This window comes from Phyllostomus discolor, chromosome 6, assembly GCF_004126475.2.
Source record: "Phyllostomus discolor isolate MPI-MPIP mPhyDis1 chromosome 6, mPhyDis1.pri.v3, whole genome shotgun sequence".
In the NCBI taxonomy this organism is placed as follows: Eukaryota; Metazoa; Chordata; class Mammalia; order Chiroptera; family Phyllostomidae; genus Phyllostomus; species Phyllostomus discolor.
In genome coordinates this window covers 384,808-401,765 of record NC_040908.2, presented here as the reverse complement: position 1 = coordinate 401,765, position 16,958 = coordinate 384,808, and the positions used below count along the sequence as shown (strand labels likewise).

General features: G+C 68.2%; 1 protein-coding gene across 3 annotated transcripts in view; it reads left to right on the top strand.

Annotated features, from left to right (window-relative positions):
• The window catches only part of PXDN (peroxidasin), a 52,916-nt gene extending 43,271 nt beyond the window's left edge, over nt 1-9,645 (top strand). For 2 of the 3 annotated variants that reach the window (XM_036027623.1, XM_028516559.2), the window contains 6 exons: nt 606-740; nt 1,301-1,509; nt 4,524-4,644; nt 4,850-4,982; nt 6,694-6,807; nt 7,098-7,457. In XM_036027623.1, coding sequence (XP_035883516.1) covers nt 606-740; nt 1,301-1,509; nt 4,524-4,644; nt 4,850-4,982; nt 6,694-6,807; nt 7,098-7,217 — 832 coding nt within the window. In that variant the 3' untranslated portion in view covers nt 7,218-7,457. Of the gene's footprint in view, nt 1-605; nt 741-1,300; nt 1,510-4,523; nt 4,645-4,849; nt 4,983-6,693; nt 6,808-7,097; nt 7,458-8,313; nt 8,325-9,633 lie in introns of those variants that run through there. The other variant, XM_036027622.1, reaches the window with a different exon arrangement.
• Nucleotides 9,646-16,958: the final 7,313 nt, after the last annotated feature.

The following is a 16,958-nucleotide window of genomic DNA, read 5'->3' as shown; positions in this document are numbered from 1 at the left end:
CAGGAGGGACCGGTGCAGGTGTTTGTTTTTAAACACTTACAGCTCGCTCTCTTCGCTTCTTACGTGGTCTCTGCTTAGTAAACACTTTCTTCACGACAGATGTGTTTCCAACGTATAGCAGAATCCCAGTTTTCTAAAGCGTGTCTCCGGCCCTGCACGGTGCGCCGTCCACACCGTCTGAGGAGGGGACAGGGAGGGCTGGCAAGCGCGAGTCTCTGAGCAGTCACCAGGGGCGTGGTTTCTGGTTCCTCCTCCTGGCCTCTGGCCGTCCGAACTAGTAGCAGCGCGTGCACGTGTGTGTGTGTGTGTGTGTGTGTGTGTGTGTGTGTGATGCACGTATACAGGGTGGGGCACAAGCGAACAGTTTGTGCCTGTATCGTTGGTATTAACTCCTGTATTGTTTTCCACACAAACAATTGCAGCCCCACCCTGTACAGAAACAGAAAGTAGGCGGATCACTCGCAGCACGAGGGCGAGCGTGCTGAAGAGATAAAGATACCTGTGCAAGCGAAGGTCTGAGTCTCACGGGACCACTCGGCGGTACTTGCCGTGCGCCTGTCCCGGTGACCATCGTCGCTCGGGGGGGTGGGTGTGTTGTGTTTCAGGCTGTACGGGTCCCCCCTCAACATCGACCTGTTCCCGGCCCTCATGGTGGAGGACCTGGTGCCGGGCAGCCGCCTGGGCCCCACGCTGCTGTGCCTGCTGAGCACCCAGTTCAAGCGCCTCCGGGACGGGGACAGGTGAGCTGGCCCGCTCCTCAGTCGCCTTTCTGGGGGCGGGGGGCAGTGGGGGGCAGAGGGAGCGGGGCCGGGGGTGGGGGGTGACCCTGTGTCCACGCTCTGGGCCAAGGAGGAAGGGTCGGCACCACGCCTCGAGCTCACCCCATCGGCTGCCTGCCTGCCACCACGGCCCAGAATGGACCGGGACCCGGTTCGCAGGCACTGCCACGCCCCCGGGCTGTTCCAGTGTTGCTGCCCCCAGAAGCAGGCCGGGAGTTTGGAGCGGGTGGCCCACCCGGCAGGGGGAGAGGCCCCGGTTGCTGGCAGGTGGGAGGCGGTGCGCCGGCATGGGGAAGGGGCCCGTGCGGCCCTCCCAGTTTGCTCGGGACTGTGCCGCTCTCGTTTGGGTGGGACGGGGGAGCCCCGCTTTGTCCACTTTCAAGGGGCCCCCGGCTGACTGACACCAGTGACGTCCGTCTGCCTTGTTGGGACCCGAGTGGGGCCCTTTGACCCGCCCCCCCACCCCCCGGGGGGGCTAGGAGCCTCGGGGCTCCCCCTGACGCCCTCCTCCCGGAACGCAGGCTCTGGTACGAAAACCCCGGCGTGTTCTCGCCGGCCCAGCTGACGCAGATCAGGCAGACGTCCCTGGCCAGGGTGCTGTGCGACAACGCCGACAACATCACACGCGTGCAGAGGGACGTGTTCCGGGTGGCGGAGCTCCCGCACGGCTACGGCAGCTGCGAGGACATCCCCAGGGTGGACCTGCGGCTGTGGCAGGACTGCTGCGAAGGTGCCCCTCCCCCGAGACCCCTGGTCCCCGCTGCGGGCCGCGGGCCGCGCTCGCCGCCAGGGACAGAGACCCGCGCGTGGGCCGGCAGGTGGGACGGGTCGGCAGGGCGGTGGCAGCGGCCAGGGCACGCAGCTGCCGGGCCTCCCCTGATGGGCTGTGTCCGGGCCGGGAACCCCGTGGGACCCAGAGCACCGTCTTCACGCGGGATTTTCGGGGGCGGGAGTGTGTAGCAGCTGAAGTCCACAGCGAGGTGCACGGAACACGAGTCTCTGAGGGGCTGGGCTCCCGGCTTTTCTTCCAGACCGTCTGTCCGCGTCCCTGTGCGGGGCCCTCACGGGGTGGGGGGGGGTATGTGGAAGAGGGGCCGCAGGGGAGCGCGGCGGCCCCCAAGTGCGGGCTGGGGAGGAGCCTGCGCCCCCAGACGTCTCTAGTGACCTCCCGGGCAGGAAAGGGCGTTCTGCCCCGAAGGGGTGGGAAGACCCTGCAGGAGCAGGGAAGGGGTCTTGGTTTCGGGAGCTGCTCGCCCCCTCGGGGTGGGGAGGGACTGGCCCCCGGCGTTCGGGCGATCCTGGTTGTGCCGTCCCGGATGCTCCTGGGGCCCCAGCCCCACCCCTCGGCCTCTGCGTTCGCTCCGACTTCCCTCGCGTGGGAGCCGCGGGTTTTACTTGCCCTCTGAGCGGGGCTGTGGCCTCGTTCACATGTCACCGGAGACCTGTGCAGCGTCCCACCCGGGGACCGTCAGGAGCTGTCCGCCGGACCCTGCTCTCCTGCGGCGAGGGCGCGGGCCGGGGGTGGGGGGGCGCGAGAGGGGTGGCCCGAACCTGCAGCCCCAGGGGTCGCCGCCGTCCGCGCCTGGATGCTGAGCGCAGGGACGCGGGAGGCACAGAGTGGGGGGGCTCCAGCCGGCCCCTCCTCCTCGTCCCGAGGAGACGGCCTCCGCGGTGGTTGTGGCTGCGCTCTCCTGGTGCGGGTGGTCGTCCGCGCGAGTGGTTTTCGGCCGTGTTGGCGTCTGTGCGTGCGAGCGGGTGCGACGTGAGCATGCCTGCCCCCATCCGCGTTCTCCGTGCGTGTGTGTGCAGGGCCAGCACCCACCCACAGCAGGCCACACAGTGATAATCGGCCCGGCACAGGCACCGGCCGTGAGCCCACGAGGCACACCGCTCGCCCCCGCCTTACGACCGAGGGGCCGTCGCACTGTTTGTCGCGAACACGCGCCCTGGCCCGCCCCGCCCCGCCCCGCGCGGACGTGTGCAGACGTGTGCGGCGGCCGTGACCCGCGCTCCCCACGCTCCCGGGAGCACTTCCACCCCAGGCGGGGCACTTGTTGCGCGTGCGCAGATGCAGCCACGGTTCTCCAGGAAGAGCGCCGGGCAGCCAGCCGTCCGCAGGTAAACCTCCGTGTCCGGTGACTGCCGCGCCCGCTGGCCGCCCGGGGGGAGCCGGGCCACGCCTTCCGTGCTTCCTCAGACGCCCCCAAGTCCTCGAGGCCGTGGCCGGGAGCCTTTCCACCACCCGCCGGACCGGGGACGGCCGACGGCGCCCAGGACACCTTCTGGGCTTCGCCGCGGAGCCGCGTCGGAAACGCGGCAGCAGAGACGAGTGAGCCTCGGTGGGACTGAACGTGGGCCGCTCCTCGCGGTCACGCCCACGTTCCAGGAAGGCCGGTGCCGCGGCCACCCTTCCGTGCGCAGCTCGTACGCACAGGCCTCGCTCGCCCACGCACGCGCCCCCCCACCTACGTAAGGAAGGCCCCGCCCCCGCAGCGACCTGTGCGCTCCCGGTGCCTGCAGGCTCCCTCTCTCGACCAGAGTTGGAATTGCAACTTCTCTGGGGATGGCCGGGTCCTAGGGACTAACCCACGCACGTGCACACGTGTACACACATGCGCACACACACACAGAACCGCAGACACACGCACACCATTTTTAAACAGTTGCAGTAATTATTGAAACATCACAAAGAACTTTCGTGCTTCATTCAGACCCATCAGCTGTCGATGCTTTTCCCCACGTGCCATGTACCTCTGTGCTCTGTGTGTGGGGGCGCCTGTCCGCGTGTCCACGTGTTCACGTGTCCGCGTGTGTGTAACCGTTACACTTCTTCATGAAGCAGTGGAGGGAGCCGCAGGTACCACGCCACTCCCCACAGGTGACCCAAGTTGTTTGGGGCTGAAATCGGGAGCCCCCACGTGGACAAAGCCTGTCCCTGGGTCTGGGTCACAGGCTCCACCCGGCCCCAGCTGTCACCCCTGTCACGGCAGCGTCCCCGTCTGCCCTCCAGGTGACCTGTCTGCGGCGCCTCCCTCGGCCCAGGCACAACCCTGCCCGGGGCCCTGGCGCCCAGCACCCAGCAGGGTGGCTGCCCGGCCACCTCCTGGAGGCCTGCCCCGCCCCGGGCGACGCCGACGAGGATGCGTGGGGGGCAGGTGCTGTCTGCTCGGTCAGGAAGCTGCCTGTGAGCCCCTGGGCCGCTGGGCCTTCAGCCGGGGCCTGCTGTCCCCCGAGTGAGTGGGGCTGGGACTCCAAGCTGCTGACGGACTCGGGGCCTGGCTCTCTGCCTGCACAGGCCTGTCCTGGATGACCCAGGGGCCTGGGCCAGTGAGCAGAGGGTGTGATGTGGGTCCAGCTGTGGGTCAGCTGCTGAACGGGACGTGGAGGAAGTGTCTGGGGATCCTGGGGGCGGGTGGCGGCCCCTCCCCGGGGGCAAGCACAGCCTCGCTGTCCTGTGCGGTGGACCCCGCACCCGCCTCCCGGGCCCTGGAGACGTAAGGACTTGGAAAGGGCCCCTTGTGGCCGCCTGTGGCCTCAGCCCCATCCCGGCCTGTGCTGGGCTCTGGCCCGGGTGGCCGAGGTGGACACAGTGTGGACGGGACTGTTGGTGGGATGGTGGGCACTGTAGGGTGTGTCGCACAGAGTGGCCCCAGCACCAGGGCAGTGGCACCCCAGCCCTGAGCACCCCAGGGGGTGTGTGGGGGCGGGAAGCCAGCACAGGTGACCACACCCCTCTCTGCTCAGACTGCAGGACCAGGGGCCAGTTCCACGCCTTCTCTTACCACTTCCGAGGCCGGCGGTCCCTGGAGTTCAGCTACCGGGAGGACGAGCCCACCCCGGAGGCTGGGCCCGGGAAGACGCTGAGGTACGGCTGCCCCGGGGGTGGGACTGTCCACACCTCGGGGCAGGGCCTGGGCCCCAGGTGGGGACGTCCCCACAGCCGCCTCGCACTCCCCGCCCCTGGATGAATGACGCAGGTGCCGGCGGTCCATGGCGTGAGTGTGAGCAGGTGTGCGTGTGGTGCGACACACACTGAGGTCATGCTGCATCCTCCCGTCTCCCTCCCGCAGTGTCGGGGAGCACGGCGAGCGTCCCAGGAACGCCACCCCCCCCTCCTCCGAGCACCCGCAGGGGCCGGGGACGAGCGACTTCCGGGACTTCGTCCTGGAGATGCAGAAGACCATCAGCGATCTCAGGGAACAGGTACCCGGGCCCCGGCCCTGCCCCGGCCCCGCGCCCTCCGTGCGCAAGGGCAGGCTCGCCTCTGGGTGACCGACCGCACAGGTGTGACTCCTGCCAGCGCCCCTTCCCTGTGGTCCGGGGACGTCGCCTGTCTGCTTGCTCTTCTCCCGGCTCGTCGGGGGCTGAGCCCCACTGGGTCACTGGGTGTCCCGGTGGTCGGGACCCTCGGCCGCCTGCCGCTATGGGGGGTGGGTGTCGCACATCGCAGGTGTGAGCGGCGGGCTCGGGGGTGGGGCTGCAAAGGCGACTCGGGCCTCAGGCCGGCTCTGCGGCCGCTTCTCCAGGTGCAGCCCGGCCCCCGGGAGGGTCTGGGGCGGCTCTGAGGTCCGGCCCGTCTGCGCTGTGTATGGATCCCAGTGCCAGGGCCTCGGGGCCTCCCAGGCTCTCCTCAGAGGGTCGGCGGGTTTTGCTAAACAGGAATGGTCTCCTCCCCATCGCTCGGGGAACTAGTTTCTGCCTTTGCAGGCCCCGCCAGGTTCATCACCAGGAAGGGGCCCCATCACCCAAGCCAGAGACGCAGCCCAGGCTGGTGTGGGCACTGGGGGCCCAGGGGTGCAGGCCTGTGGCGGGGTGACCTCTTTGCCACCCGCAGGGTGGAATCTCGCCCTGTGCTCCTCACCCGTCCACGCCCCAGGGCCCAGAGCAGGGGCCTGCCTTAGTGGCTGCTCAGGGCGGGGGCGGCAGGCCACAGCCACAGCTTCGCCGCCTCGCCTGGTCCCGGTCCCCCTGGTCATCTCTGAGGCCGGCAGGTCTGAGTTCCGCGGCTTCTCCTGGCTCCTCACTGCCGGGGGCGGCAGGCAGCGGCACCCTCCCCCCGCCCCTCCTCTCCCTCCCTCCCCGCGGGTGACCTGCGGCCAAGGTCCGGTAGCTTTGGCGTCGGTGACTCAGGCACAGGGCTGAGAGTGGCTGCCCCCTTGGTGGTGACGCGGGTGACAGGGGCGGGGTCGTCCCAGGCAGGGACAGGGTGTGACCCGGGGTCGTGTGGCCCTGGGAGGTCAGGGACTGGCTGCTGGTGGCCCCAGGTCAGTGGGCACCAGGAGGTCTGCATGTGTGGCTGTCGTGGCCACTGCCGTCCGGTGTCCAGGTGTCCTGGTGGCACGGAGGCTTCACGGGGGTCCCAGGGCCACGGCGTCCCGGTCTCCTTCGTCATCAGCTGAGGGCCGGTCGCCTGTGACACAGGACCCAGGGGACGGTGCTTCGAGGGGGATGTCCACTTTCTCCCCCGGAGGCTGGAGGGGGGCAGGCCGGGCTGCCAGACTCCCCGAGTGCAGGGACCCAGACCCGCCACCATCGCCCTGCTGGCGCCCCAGGGAGGGGGCTCCTCTCAGGGAGGCTGCCGCAGGCTGGTGGCCACTCACGGCCTGTGATCTCGAGCAGCCATGGCGGGACAGCCGTCCCCGAGGGGCTCCAGCCCCCAGTCCTGGGAGAGCGTTCCCTCCGTCCCTTCCTGAGCTCGCCTCCACGTTTCGGGGGCTGTTCCCGTCACTTGGGGCGTGGGCACTCCCGACCCGAGGCGAGGCGGGCAGCGCGACTGCGGAGCCCTGGGGCAGACACTCAGCTGTCGGGGGAGCCGGCCCGCACTCCCCGCAGCCCTCGGGGGCGTCCGCCTGCGCCCTGGGGGGGCCGGGGCCACAGGCCCCCCGGACTGACCGCACACCCCTTGGCTCCGCAGATAAAGAAACTTGAGTCTCGGCTCAGCGCGGCCGAGTGCACGGACGCGGACGGGGAGCCCCACGCGGACGGCGCCAGGTGGAAGCGAGACGCATGCACCCTCTGCGAGTGCCGAGTGAGTGCGGCCGCCTCCGGGGCCCTCTGGGCAGCAGGGGCTCCTCCCTCCTCCCTGGGGGGTGTGGGCTCTTCCCCCGCCACCGTCAAGGTTGGCCCCTGGTGTGCGTGCACCTGCAGGGCAGGCTGGCCCCCGGGGCGTCTCTGGGCCCCGGGGTCAGTGCACGAGGGTCTGCCTGCAGACAGGTGGACGGGAAGCTGGGAGCAGAGCACGGAGGGGAGGGGGTGGGGCCCGAGCGGGACGTGGGCGTGGGGGCCAGGAGCTGACCGGTCCGCCCCGTGTCCCCCCAGCACGGGCAGGTCACCTGCTTCGTGGAAGCCTGCCAGCCCGCCGACTGCCCCGCGCCTGAGAGAGTGGACGGAGCCTGTTGTCCGTCCTGCCCGAAGGACAGCCCGGGAGTGCGGCCTTAGACCCCTCGTGCTCCGAGAGCCCCTCCACGTGTCCCCTGCGGTCAGCGGCCGGGGCGGGGCCTGCAGGCCGGAGGACGCCGAGGACGCGGCCGCTGCGGACACAGCGCGGGGGCTCGGAGCAGAGACTGCGCGGCAGGAGCAGACACGAGTCCTGACTTCACGTTAGATTCTCAGGTTTTTATTTAATGTTTTTAACGAAAACTCGGTGCTACTATTAAATTGCACAGTTAAGTCATTTAGGCCCCTGCAGGGGTTCCCAGACGCCCCCGTGCCTCCCGACGGACAGCCGCCCGCCGGGCCCTGGCCTGGAGCCTGTGGGCGGGGGACGTGCCCGTCTGCAGAAGGGCTCTGTCTCTGGCCAGCGGAGCAGGCCCCGGTGCCCCAGGGACCCCGATGCCTGCTCTCCGGCCCCCGAGGCTCCTCTGCCCCCGGCACACGGGACTCAGGTCATCAGGCCCCACTCAGAGAGCGGCTGGAGCTGGCTGCGCCTGCTGCTGGGCTGCGGACCAGACGCAGACCGCTCCCGCACCGCGGGCTCCGTTGGGGCGTGTGCGTGCCTCGGAGGAGCAGCGCCCTTTACCTCAGCCGCACGCACGCCCGGAGCGCAGGGCGTTTTGTGAAAGCCCCCCGGGGTGGCGGCGTCAGCTCGGCCGGGGACTCGTCCTCCCCCCCCAGCAGGTGTCCTGGAATCCGGGGCCGAGCAGCTGTCACACCTCAGGGCACACTCTCTCTGACGACCAGAGACCTCCCGCCTCCCTCCGGAACGTCGAACCCTGGTTCTCCGGCGTCGCCCCCCTCGAACAGTCCGACTCCCAGCCGGGTGTTCCAGGAACGTTCATCTTGGTCGTCGGACAGACTTCGGTTCTCGCCCCAGGAGCCCGTGCGTGCCGACGGCTGCACGACGCGGGCCGCCCTCCGGACGAGCCACGTGTGGGAGCCGAGGTTCTGCCGCGTGGAGCAGTCCAGGCTCCGGGCAGTCTGTCCCTGGGGGCCGGACAAGAGACCCGCCCTCCCTCACTCCCTCCCATGCGGAGACCCACGGGGACACGGCGAGTCGGCGCTCGGCTGGGCTCACCGACAGTGCGTGTCCTCGCTGTGCACGTCTCCGTGTCCGGCAGGTGGTGGGCGGTGCCAGAGCCCAGCTCCACCCAGTGGGTGTCCCTTCTGCCTTGGGGGTGCTGCATCTCCGGGGCGGCGCTGGCCTCCCACCCTGGGCACCGTCGAGGTGGATTTGAACCCGGTCAGCCCGACTTCTCGGCCCGTGTCGCAGGTCGGAGCGGGCGGCGTTTCCCGGGACACGGGGCTTCGTCTGAAACGCGGAGTCAGACTGAGCTGTGTGACCTGGGAGCCGGCGTCTGGGGGCTGGAAGGGGGGTGGTTCCGGGAGGCGGCCGCGGTCCGGGCGCCCGGGGCGGCACGCGGGTGGTAAGGCGCCAGGCTCGGGGGAGTGCCTGGTGGTGGTCCGTACCCTGCGGGGGCGACTCACAGTGAGGCCCAGCCGCAGCCGCAGGCGGGGAGCCCGGGGCGAGGTGTGACCGCACGGGCAGCGTGGGCGCCGTGGGCCGGGCGGGAGGCGCTGGGGCGGGAAGCAAAGTATCTGTTATTACGTCCCCGACTGTCGCCGACAGCTCTGTGCTCGTTGTAACCAGTACGTTACCAAAGAGACGTTTGCACTATGTAACGATGCCTTTCAGTTCGAATAAACGGGCCACACTTTCCCGTGGAGACTGGCGTCCTTCTTCCCCGGGGCCTGCCGTCGGGCTGCGCCCTGGGAGAGCACGGCGTGGTGCGGAGAGGAGGCGGCTCCCACAGAGGCCTCGGAGCGCATGTTCGAGGTGTTTGGTGTTCAGAAAACATGCATTTCCCCGGCAGTGTCAGGAGTCCCCTCATCTGCCCAAACTGAGGTTTACATTAACGTGTTTGGGGGGTCTCAGCACCTCACTACCCAGCTGCAGCCAGGAGACCCTGGGGCCTTGGAGAGGGGTGGGCAGGACCGAGCCTGTCAGGGTCAGGGGTCGCGGGCGTGAGCAGGTTCAGGGTTGGCCAGTGATTCCAGGAAGAGCGGCCCCGGCGACACCAGGCCGCCTGCAGGTGAAGAGCAGGTTCCGGGAGCCCTGCTCGGACCTGGGCCTGTCCTTCGGCCCCCATCCGTCCCCGCGGTCGCCACCCTGAGTCTCGGCGGCAGCATCGGAGTGACCGACAGCCCCGAACGGGCCGTGTCCTTGTCCCCAGAAGCGCCAGCCTCCGGGTCCGCCGAGGGGAGCTCGGCCTTACCTGCCGTCTCGGGGCCTGGCGTCCTCGGCCCGAGGCCGCGGCTGCGAGGAAGGAAGCCCCACCCGGAGCCGCACGCCCCCTCGTCCTCCCCCAGCGGCCCCCCCTCCTGTCCTTGCCCTTGCCATGTCCCCGGGCGCACAGAGCGACCTCACGGGGCCGGTTTTTCCGTCCGGTTCCGAGCACCAGACTAATGGCTCCTCCAGCCGCGCTGCCAGGAAGGGCCGCCCCGCCCCGGGAGGGGCGGCCGGGGACGGGGTGTCCGCGTCCCTTTCTCGTCTGCGGGGACCCTGCGGTGACTGCCCGGTGTCGGCCCGCACGTGGGGTGGCTCCTCTGCGGGGACCTTCTCTTCTTCCTTGGACACTCTCTCCTGTGCCCACACGGATGTGAACTCGGGTCTCGTGGGCGGGGCTCTTTCCAGCCAGCTTCCCCCGGGCCAGGTCTGTGTAAGGTCCGATCACCCCCGTTGAAGCCCTGCCAGCCACCGCTGCCCGACCCGGTGTCACAGGCTCTGTAGATACCCACTTCCCTCCAGCACACACGTGTCCACGTCATCTCGTCCTCGCTTGCAAGTCAGGACCCGGACGCGCTGCCGCCGGGCCCTGGGGACACGCGGAGAACCCATAATTTAGAAATCGTTGCGCCAGAAATCGGCTAAGACAATGGCCCCGGCCAGCACTGCTGGTCACCGAGCTCAGAGCAGGGACACGTGAGAAGGGAGTGGGGGCCATGCTTGCCACGTGTCCCCAGGCACCTCTGCGCCTCGGATCTGGGGGGCGCCGGCTCGGCCCCACACCCTCCTCCGCCATGGGGACCAGGTGGCTTCCACGGCAGGTTGACTTGGGACTCGGGTTCGCCTGTGCGGAGCCCGTGGGCGGGCCGGAGCGGCACAGGTCCCAGGCAGGTCCTCACACCTGCAGTGTGACGCAGGGTCACTTGCTGCCACTGTCGGCCGCGTGGCCTTGGCCGAGCCACCTAACCTCCTCGTTTGTTCGTTCGTTTTTAAACCAGAGACGGGGCGCCCGCGGCCTCGGGAGCGGCAGGTGGACCCCCCGGGCTCGCCGCGGGGTCCTGCGCGGAGCGGGCGGAGACGGCAGGTGCCCTCGCGGTGGCCCCTGCACGCAGCCTCGCCCACCGCGGAGACGGCGCCCCCGGGTCCCCTGGCTCGGTCTCGAGAGGACGGTGTGTGGTGACGCTGGTGTTCACACAGACCGGAAGCAGCCGGGCACGCCGCCCTTGTTTCCCGGGAGGCCCCGAGCGTCCGGCGGCGAGCTCCCACCAGACGCCCTCGCCTACCCAGGACGTCCGGAGTGGGGGCCAGCGGCGGGGGCCCCGGCCCAGAGGAGCCCCCGGGTCCCTGCAGACCCAACCCTGACTCCTCCCACTTCCACACGGAACGCACCGGAACGCGGGAGGGTGCAGGGCCTCGGCCGCCGAGTGCTGGCTGTCTGCTCACGTGAGGGAGCCCCGAGCCTGTAGGATGACCCACGTTGTAGGATATTTTTCTAAGCAGACACGGTAACGCCAGTGGGAAAGTGCACACGCAGACGCCCGAGCTGCCGGGAGCTGTCTGTGTGCAGAGCGGGGGTCCGCCCCCGGCCCTGGCCCCCGCCACCCCCCCCCCCACCTCGTGGGCCCCCTTCCTGCAGAGAAGGAGCCAGGTCTGCGCCCCTCGGGCCCGCGGCCCTGCAGCTCTGCCCTCCGAGATCACCCGGGGACGCAAGCTTGTGGACCACACCCCAGGGCCCCTCTGCCCTGGGGACCCCGGGGGCAAGCGCCCCCCGCCCCGTGGGGCGGCGCTGACTGCCACCATGACGACGGCGGAGGGGTCAGGCCCGCGAGCGACGCCCCACCGCCCACGCCCGACGTCCCTGGGGCTGGAGGACGTGCTGACGTCACCCACAGACGGGGCCTCGGCGGGCGGTGGGGTCGCAGGGGTCTGCGGGCCGGCGCACCGGCTCTGCTCGGGGAGCCGTGGTGGGTGCGCGGCCGTCCTCTGCGGGCGGACCGGCGCTCGCGCTGGACTCGTTTAGGAGACGCTTCGCCGGCCTCCCCCGCGCACTCCCTGCCCCCACCCCCACCCCGGTCACGCGGCGCTCCCGCCGGCGGGTCTCCCGACACTGACAGGTGCTTCCCGCAGACCGCCCCGAGTGCCCCCGTGGGGACCTGAGTTCCTGCCATTGTCCCCAAGTGTCACCTTTGCTCAGCAAGACGGCAGGGACCTGGACGGTCCCCCAGCCGGGAGCGGAGGTCAGGCCCGTGGAGCTGCGGCAACGAGCCACTCCAGCGGTCCCTTCCGCACCCCGGCCCCGCCCACCCGTGACTCGCGTTGGCAGCCGTTGCAGGAGCTCCCCCTGCTGGTCAGCCCAGCGCATGCACCGCCCAGCCCCGCCTCCCCCCACCCCCACCCCCACCCCCACCTCCCAGCGCTCCTGCAGCAAAGGCGGACTGTGGAGCTCGGGGCTCCCGGGCTGTCCCCTCCACCCCGGGTTGCCTGCCGGTGGGGGGCGCCCCGGCCCAGCACGCACAGCTGCTCTGCGTGTGGCATGGGAAGAGGAGGGCCCCACTGGGTCCCAGGCGCCGGGCAGGCGGGGTCGGGGAAACCAGGCCCGAGCCTGCCTTCTCTTGGTCACCACTGCCCGCCCGCCTGTGTGTTCCGGGGCCACCTGGGCAGGTGCACTCTCCCGCTCTCGGGGGTCGGGCTGCCCCAGGGCCACCTCAGAGCCTTCCAGGAACCGGGGGGTGGGAGGGGCACCTCCAGGACCTTCCCTGGGGCCCCAGAGGGCAGCTGGCCCCGGGCCAGGCCGGCACCTGCTGTGGCTGCACAGGCCTCGGAAGAAACCGAGGGGCCGTTTGGGGAGCCGGACCCGGCCCTGACCCCGAGTCGGGATTAGCCATCTGCTGGCGGGGATGGAATCTCTCCCTGTGAGCACCGCCCCTGCACTCAAGGACGGCAGCCGCACGGCGGCAGGGACAGGCGCCAGGCGCCCCGCCGGCCGACCCGCCCGCAGGCGTGGCCTCCCGGGGAGAGGCAGCTGCCTTCCTGCCCGCGCTGGCCCTGGGCGGGGACGCAGCTGCCGGGCCCTCGGCCCCTTGGGAAGAACAGGCCTTTCTCTGGGGATACCACCTGCTGACCCCTCCCAACCCCCCCCCCCACCCCAGCTGCCCACCACGCGGCTCCCGGAGCCTCCAGAGCGTCTCAGGGTCTGGGCCGTGCTGGGCCTGCGTCCCCACCCGTGGACGTGTGGGGAGCCCGGGCCCTCCTCTGCCTCAGTGCCCCCTGAGAAAAGCCCATTGATCTCAGTTCGGACCCTGTGGGCTGTTCTGGGCTGGCCAGCTGGGGCCGCGGCCATGCTGGCTCTGCAGGGCACAGGGGCAGCCGGGGCGGGGGGGGCTCCACGGGACTCGGCTGTCGCACAGCCAGTGGGGTGGGGTGTCCACAAGGAATGACGGGGTGGGGTTGGGAAGCGGGGGTGTCCAGGGCTCCAGGACCTGTCTGCTCTGGAACTTGCTGGGGGCTGAATAAGTGCCTCCAAGCACAGCATCCGGGGGGGCTCCGTCCAGGAGGCGAATATGGGGATCAGGGCGGGGGCTCCCCGGTGGGTGGGCTCCCTCTGCTCCCGGGACGCCGAGCCCACCCACCCGGGAGCCGACTCTGCAGCTGCCCGCTGGGGGGCAGTGCCTTGCTGACGCCTGAGGCTCCCGGCCCCCATTCACACTGGATGCACCCGGACGGACACGCCCGGACGGACACGCCAACCCTCTCCTGTCCAGGACCCGCCCGAGGCCCAGCCCGGCGGGCAGAGCTCCCCACGGGGCCGTCGCACAGCGGCATTCCTGTGACAGGCACCCCCCAGCAGGACGCTCGGCCTCTGCTTACATGCCTTTGGTGACAGGGAGCTCATCCCCTGGGGCCTCCTGGCTCTGGGTCAGCTGTAACTACACAGAGATGACTTTCCACACCGATCCAGAGTGAGCCCCGCCGTCACCTCCGCCCCTGGGCCACCTCCATCTTCACCTCGGGACACACTCGGATCCCAGAGTGGCTCCCGGCCGCCGCAGGCTCCAGTGCCACCGGGCTCCTCAGGAGACGGCCCACGGCGGTCCTGGCTCCGAGTCCTTGGTCCCTGGACTCCACGCAGATGGGGGAGCCATGGGGGTGCTGACCGTGTGTCCTCGACTTGGGTTCACTTTTAATGACATTGGATCCTCTTACAAAACATGAAGTGTTTCCGGTTTTTTAAAAGACTTTATTTAGCCCTGGCTGGTATAGCTCAGTGGATTGAGCTTGGGCTGCGAACCCAAGCATCGCAGGTTCAATTCCCAGTCAGGGCACATGCCTGGGTTGCACGCCACGGCCCCTAGCAAACGCAAATGGATGTTTCTGTCTCTCTCTTTCTCCCTCCCTTCCCTGTCTAAAAAATAAATAAAATCTTTAAAAATATATTCTATTTATTTTTAGACAGAGGGGGAGGGAGGGAGCAAGGGAGGAAGAGAAACATCAATGTGTGGTTGCCTCTTGCGTACCCCCTACTGGGGACCTAGACTGAAACCCAGGCAGGTTCCCTGACTGGGAATCGAACTGGTGACCCTTTGCTTTGCAGGCCGGTGCTCAAACCACTTAGCCACACCAGCCAGGGCTGTTTCTACATTTAGGGATGACTTTGTAGGTTCCCAATGTTTTGTAGTCTTCTCTACAGATTTTGCACATTCTCCTTAGATTTATTGTTATGTCGTACCATTGTGAATTCTGGTTTTTTAATTCACTTCCTAGTTGTGTGTGGTTCATACACAGATACGCAGTTAAATTTTGGGTGTTGACTTTGCATCTAAATAAAAATCCTGATAAATTCAGTTACTAACTCTAATAGCTTTCTAAAGTATTCTTTGAGGTTTGCTACATATACAGTCATTTTGGGGTAAATAATGACGGTTCATTTGCCTCTTTCCAGCCCTCCGTGGCATTGGGCGCCCTGCTTGCTGGGCGTGGCAGGTCTGCCTGGCGGGGGTGGGGGGCGCAGGTGGGACGACCGCTCCCCCCCACTCACACCATTGGTGCTCGGGAACAGTTGTTGTTCGAGTGTTTTTTCATCTATACATTGAACTCGGGGTTATTTTCTGCTGTTTTAGCATCACCATGAAAGTACGTTTTTTGCACTGAGCCCAGTTACGCACGCGGGCCATCTGCTGGGACCCAGGGTCCCGCGCGTACGAGTCAGGTCCCGCCTCCAGGCCGAACTTGGGAGTCGGGACCGCGAGCACGGTCTCCGTGGGTTAGTAACTACCGCCGCGGTCCGCGCATTGCGTCTGGGGCCTGGTTAGTCTAGTCCCGCAGCTGGGAAGCCCGCCAGCGCGCACGAGTCACAGTGGTTGCAGGAACACAGCAACCAGCCGCGTTTACACCTTCAGGGAGCGCGGGCGGGGCAGGCTGAGACCCCGCCTCCGCGCCCGTGCCGCCTGTGGGCCCGACAACTGCGTCCTTCCCGCTGTCCTGCCTGCTCAGCCGTCTGTCCCCATCTCGGGCTTGCTGGGATCCTGTTTGTCCTCATTCACAACGTTTCCAAAAACCTCTGCCACTTGCTGGCTTCTCCGTGTTAAGTCATTGCGGGCAGAGTTCCCACAGCTAACTGAACTTCTCCGGGCCTTGTACGTAAAGCCCCGAGGAGCGGACAGGCCGGCACCCGGGCAGGGGTAGCCCGTGCAGCCTCACCCGTGTCCTCTTGGGAACCTCCTCCCCACCCCAGCCCCACCCCACCCAAGGCCTGGCCGTCCTGCCCCGCCTGCCCCGCCGCCCGGGGTGAGGAGGCGGAGATGCCCTTTCAATCTGCCTAAAGAGGTCACGGTGTGCTCTTCCCTGAGGCCGTCCTGAGCGCCCGCCCTGGGACTTCTCCCCCGCCGGACGCACCTGGGCGGACTGACCGGGGCTTCCCCACCAGGCCCCCCGCCCTGCTTTCTGCAGAGTTTCACTTTGCACGTCCCTCCTCCCCGTGGCTGGAGGGGGACCGCGCGAGCACACTCGGCCACACGCACGTCACCCCCCTCCCCCCGCCATCGCGGTCACCCTGTGTTCCCAGGTCTTCTGTGCCGCCAAGCCCAGCGACCGCGAACTCACGTGCTCGGCCGCCGACTAGGGTGCACCCTTGTGCTGCGTGTTTCTGGTAGAAACCTACCGTTTTCACAGACTGTCCATTCCCTAACGAGGACTCCGAGCCGGCAGCACTGGAGGCTGAAGGAGGCGCACGGGCCGGGGCGCCGTCTCCGTCCGGCGGAAAACAACCGCCCAAAGCGCAGAGGCAGGGACGCCGCGGCGCTGAGTAGATTGGGAACCGGTGTGTCCGGCCGCGCGCAGCTGGAACGCGCCCCGGGGGCGCACGCTGGGCTGCTCAGTGCCGCCCCCCAGTGGCCTTCGCGAGCGCAGCTGCAGGAATTCGTTTTACATTGAACCTTTCCAGAATGGTCCCTGGTCAGCTGTGCATCCCAGAGGCCAGTGTCCTTGGAGGGAAGAGGCAGCGGTGACCATCCCGCGTGCCACCTGCTCCGGGACGCCCCCGCCCCCACGCAGCCTGCTGCACCCGGACTCCCGTCCCCACCGCGCGGCAGTTCTCAGATGACGCCCGAGGGCGAAGAGTACGAGGCGGCTGCTGGTCCGCAGCTGCAGACCCTTCGGCCCGATTGCGCCTCCGCGTGGCGCTCAGACCGCAGGTGCGGCGCGTGCGCGCAGCGGGCTGCAAATCAGCCTCGGGGGAACCAAGGCCGTGCGCCCAGCAGGAGCCCCGCACACGCCCTCCGGACCCACTCGCTCCCTCTGGCTGGACTTCCAGAGCAGGTGTACGATGTTACCGCAGGTGTTTTCCTGGGGGAGAACCCGCATTGCAGGGAAGCCAGGGGAACAAAGCAGAATTTCTCCACGATCCCATTTTGTAAAACAATAAATACATGAATCCGTTTTTAGTCGTTCACTTTATTTTTAAATGTTTTCAACGTGGGAGTTTCACTTGGCACGTTGGCGCCAACCGCACAGGTAGAATCGAATTCTGGCTTTTCACTTCCTGCTGCACGGGGCACGTACCCTGTTCCCAGCCTTCCTGACCCTGTGCACGAGCCCCCTCTGCCCACCCCCCAACCCGGCCAGGGCGGCCTGAGGGCTCTGAAGGGCGGGGCTTTTAGAGGCAGGCCCAGGGGAGGGTCCCAGTGGAATATCCTGCAGCCAGGTGAGTCCTGTCAGGGTCCTGGTCTCCACTGATTGGCCGGTGCAGGGGGCGGTGGAGGGGTCCTTAGTGATTGCAGCTGGGCCTGAGGTCTGCACCTCCCAACTGCTCTTATGCACCTCGAGCTGACACACCACTGAGGCCTAGATGTCACCCCTGGGGGAGGAAAGCCCAGGGCGGGGGTCTAGACTGAATGAGCAGCAACATGCCCTGGCGGGGGGGGAAGGCCACCTAGGGGCAGGGTCCTTGTTTCCCCCGTCGC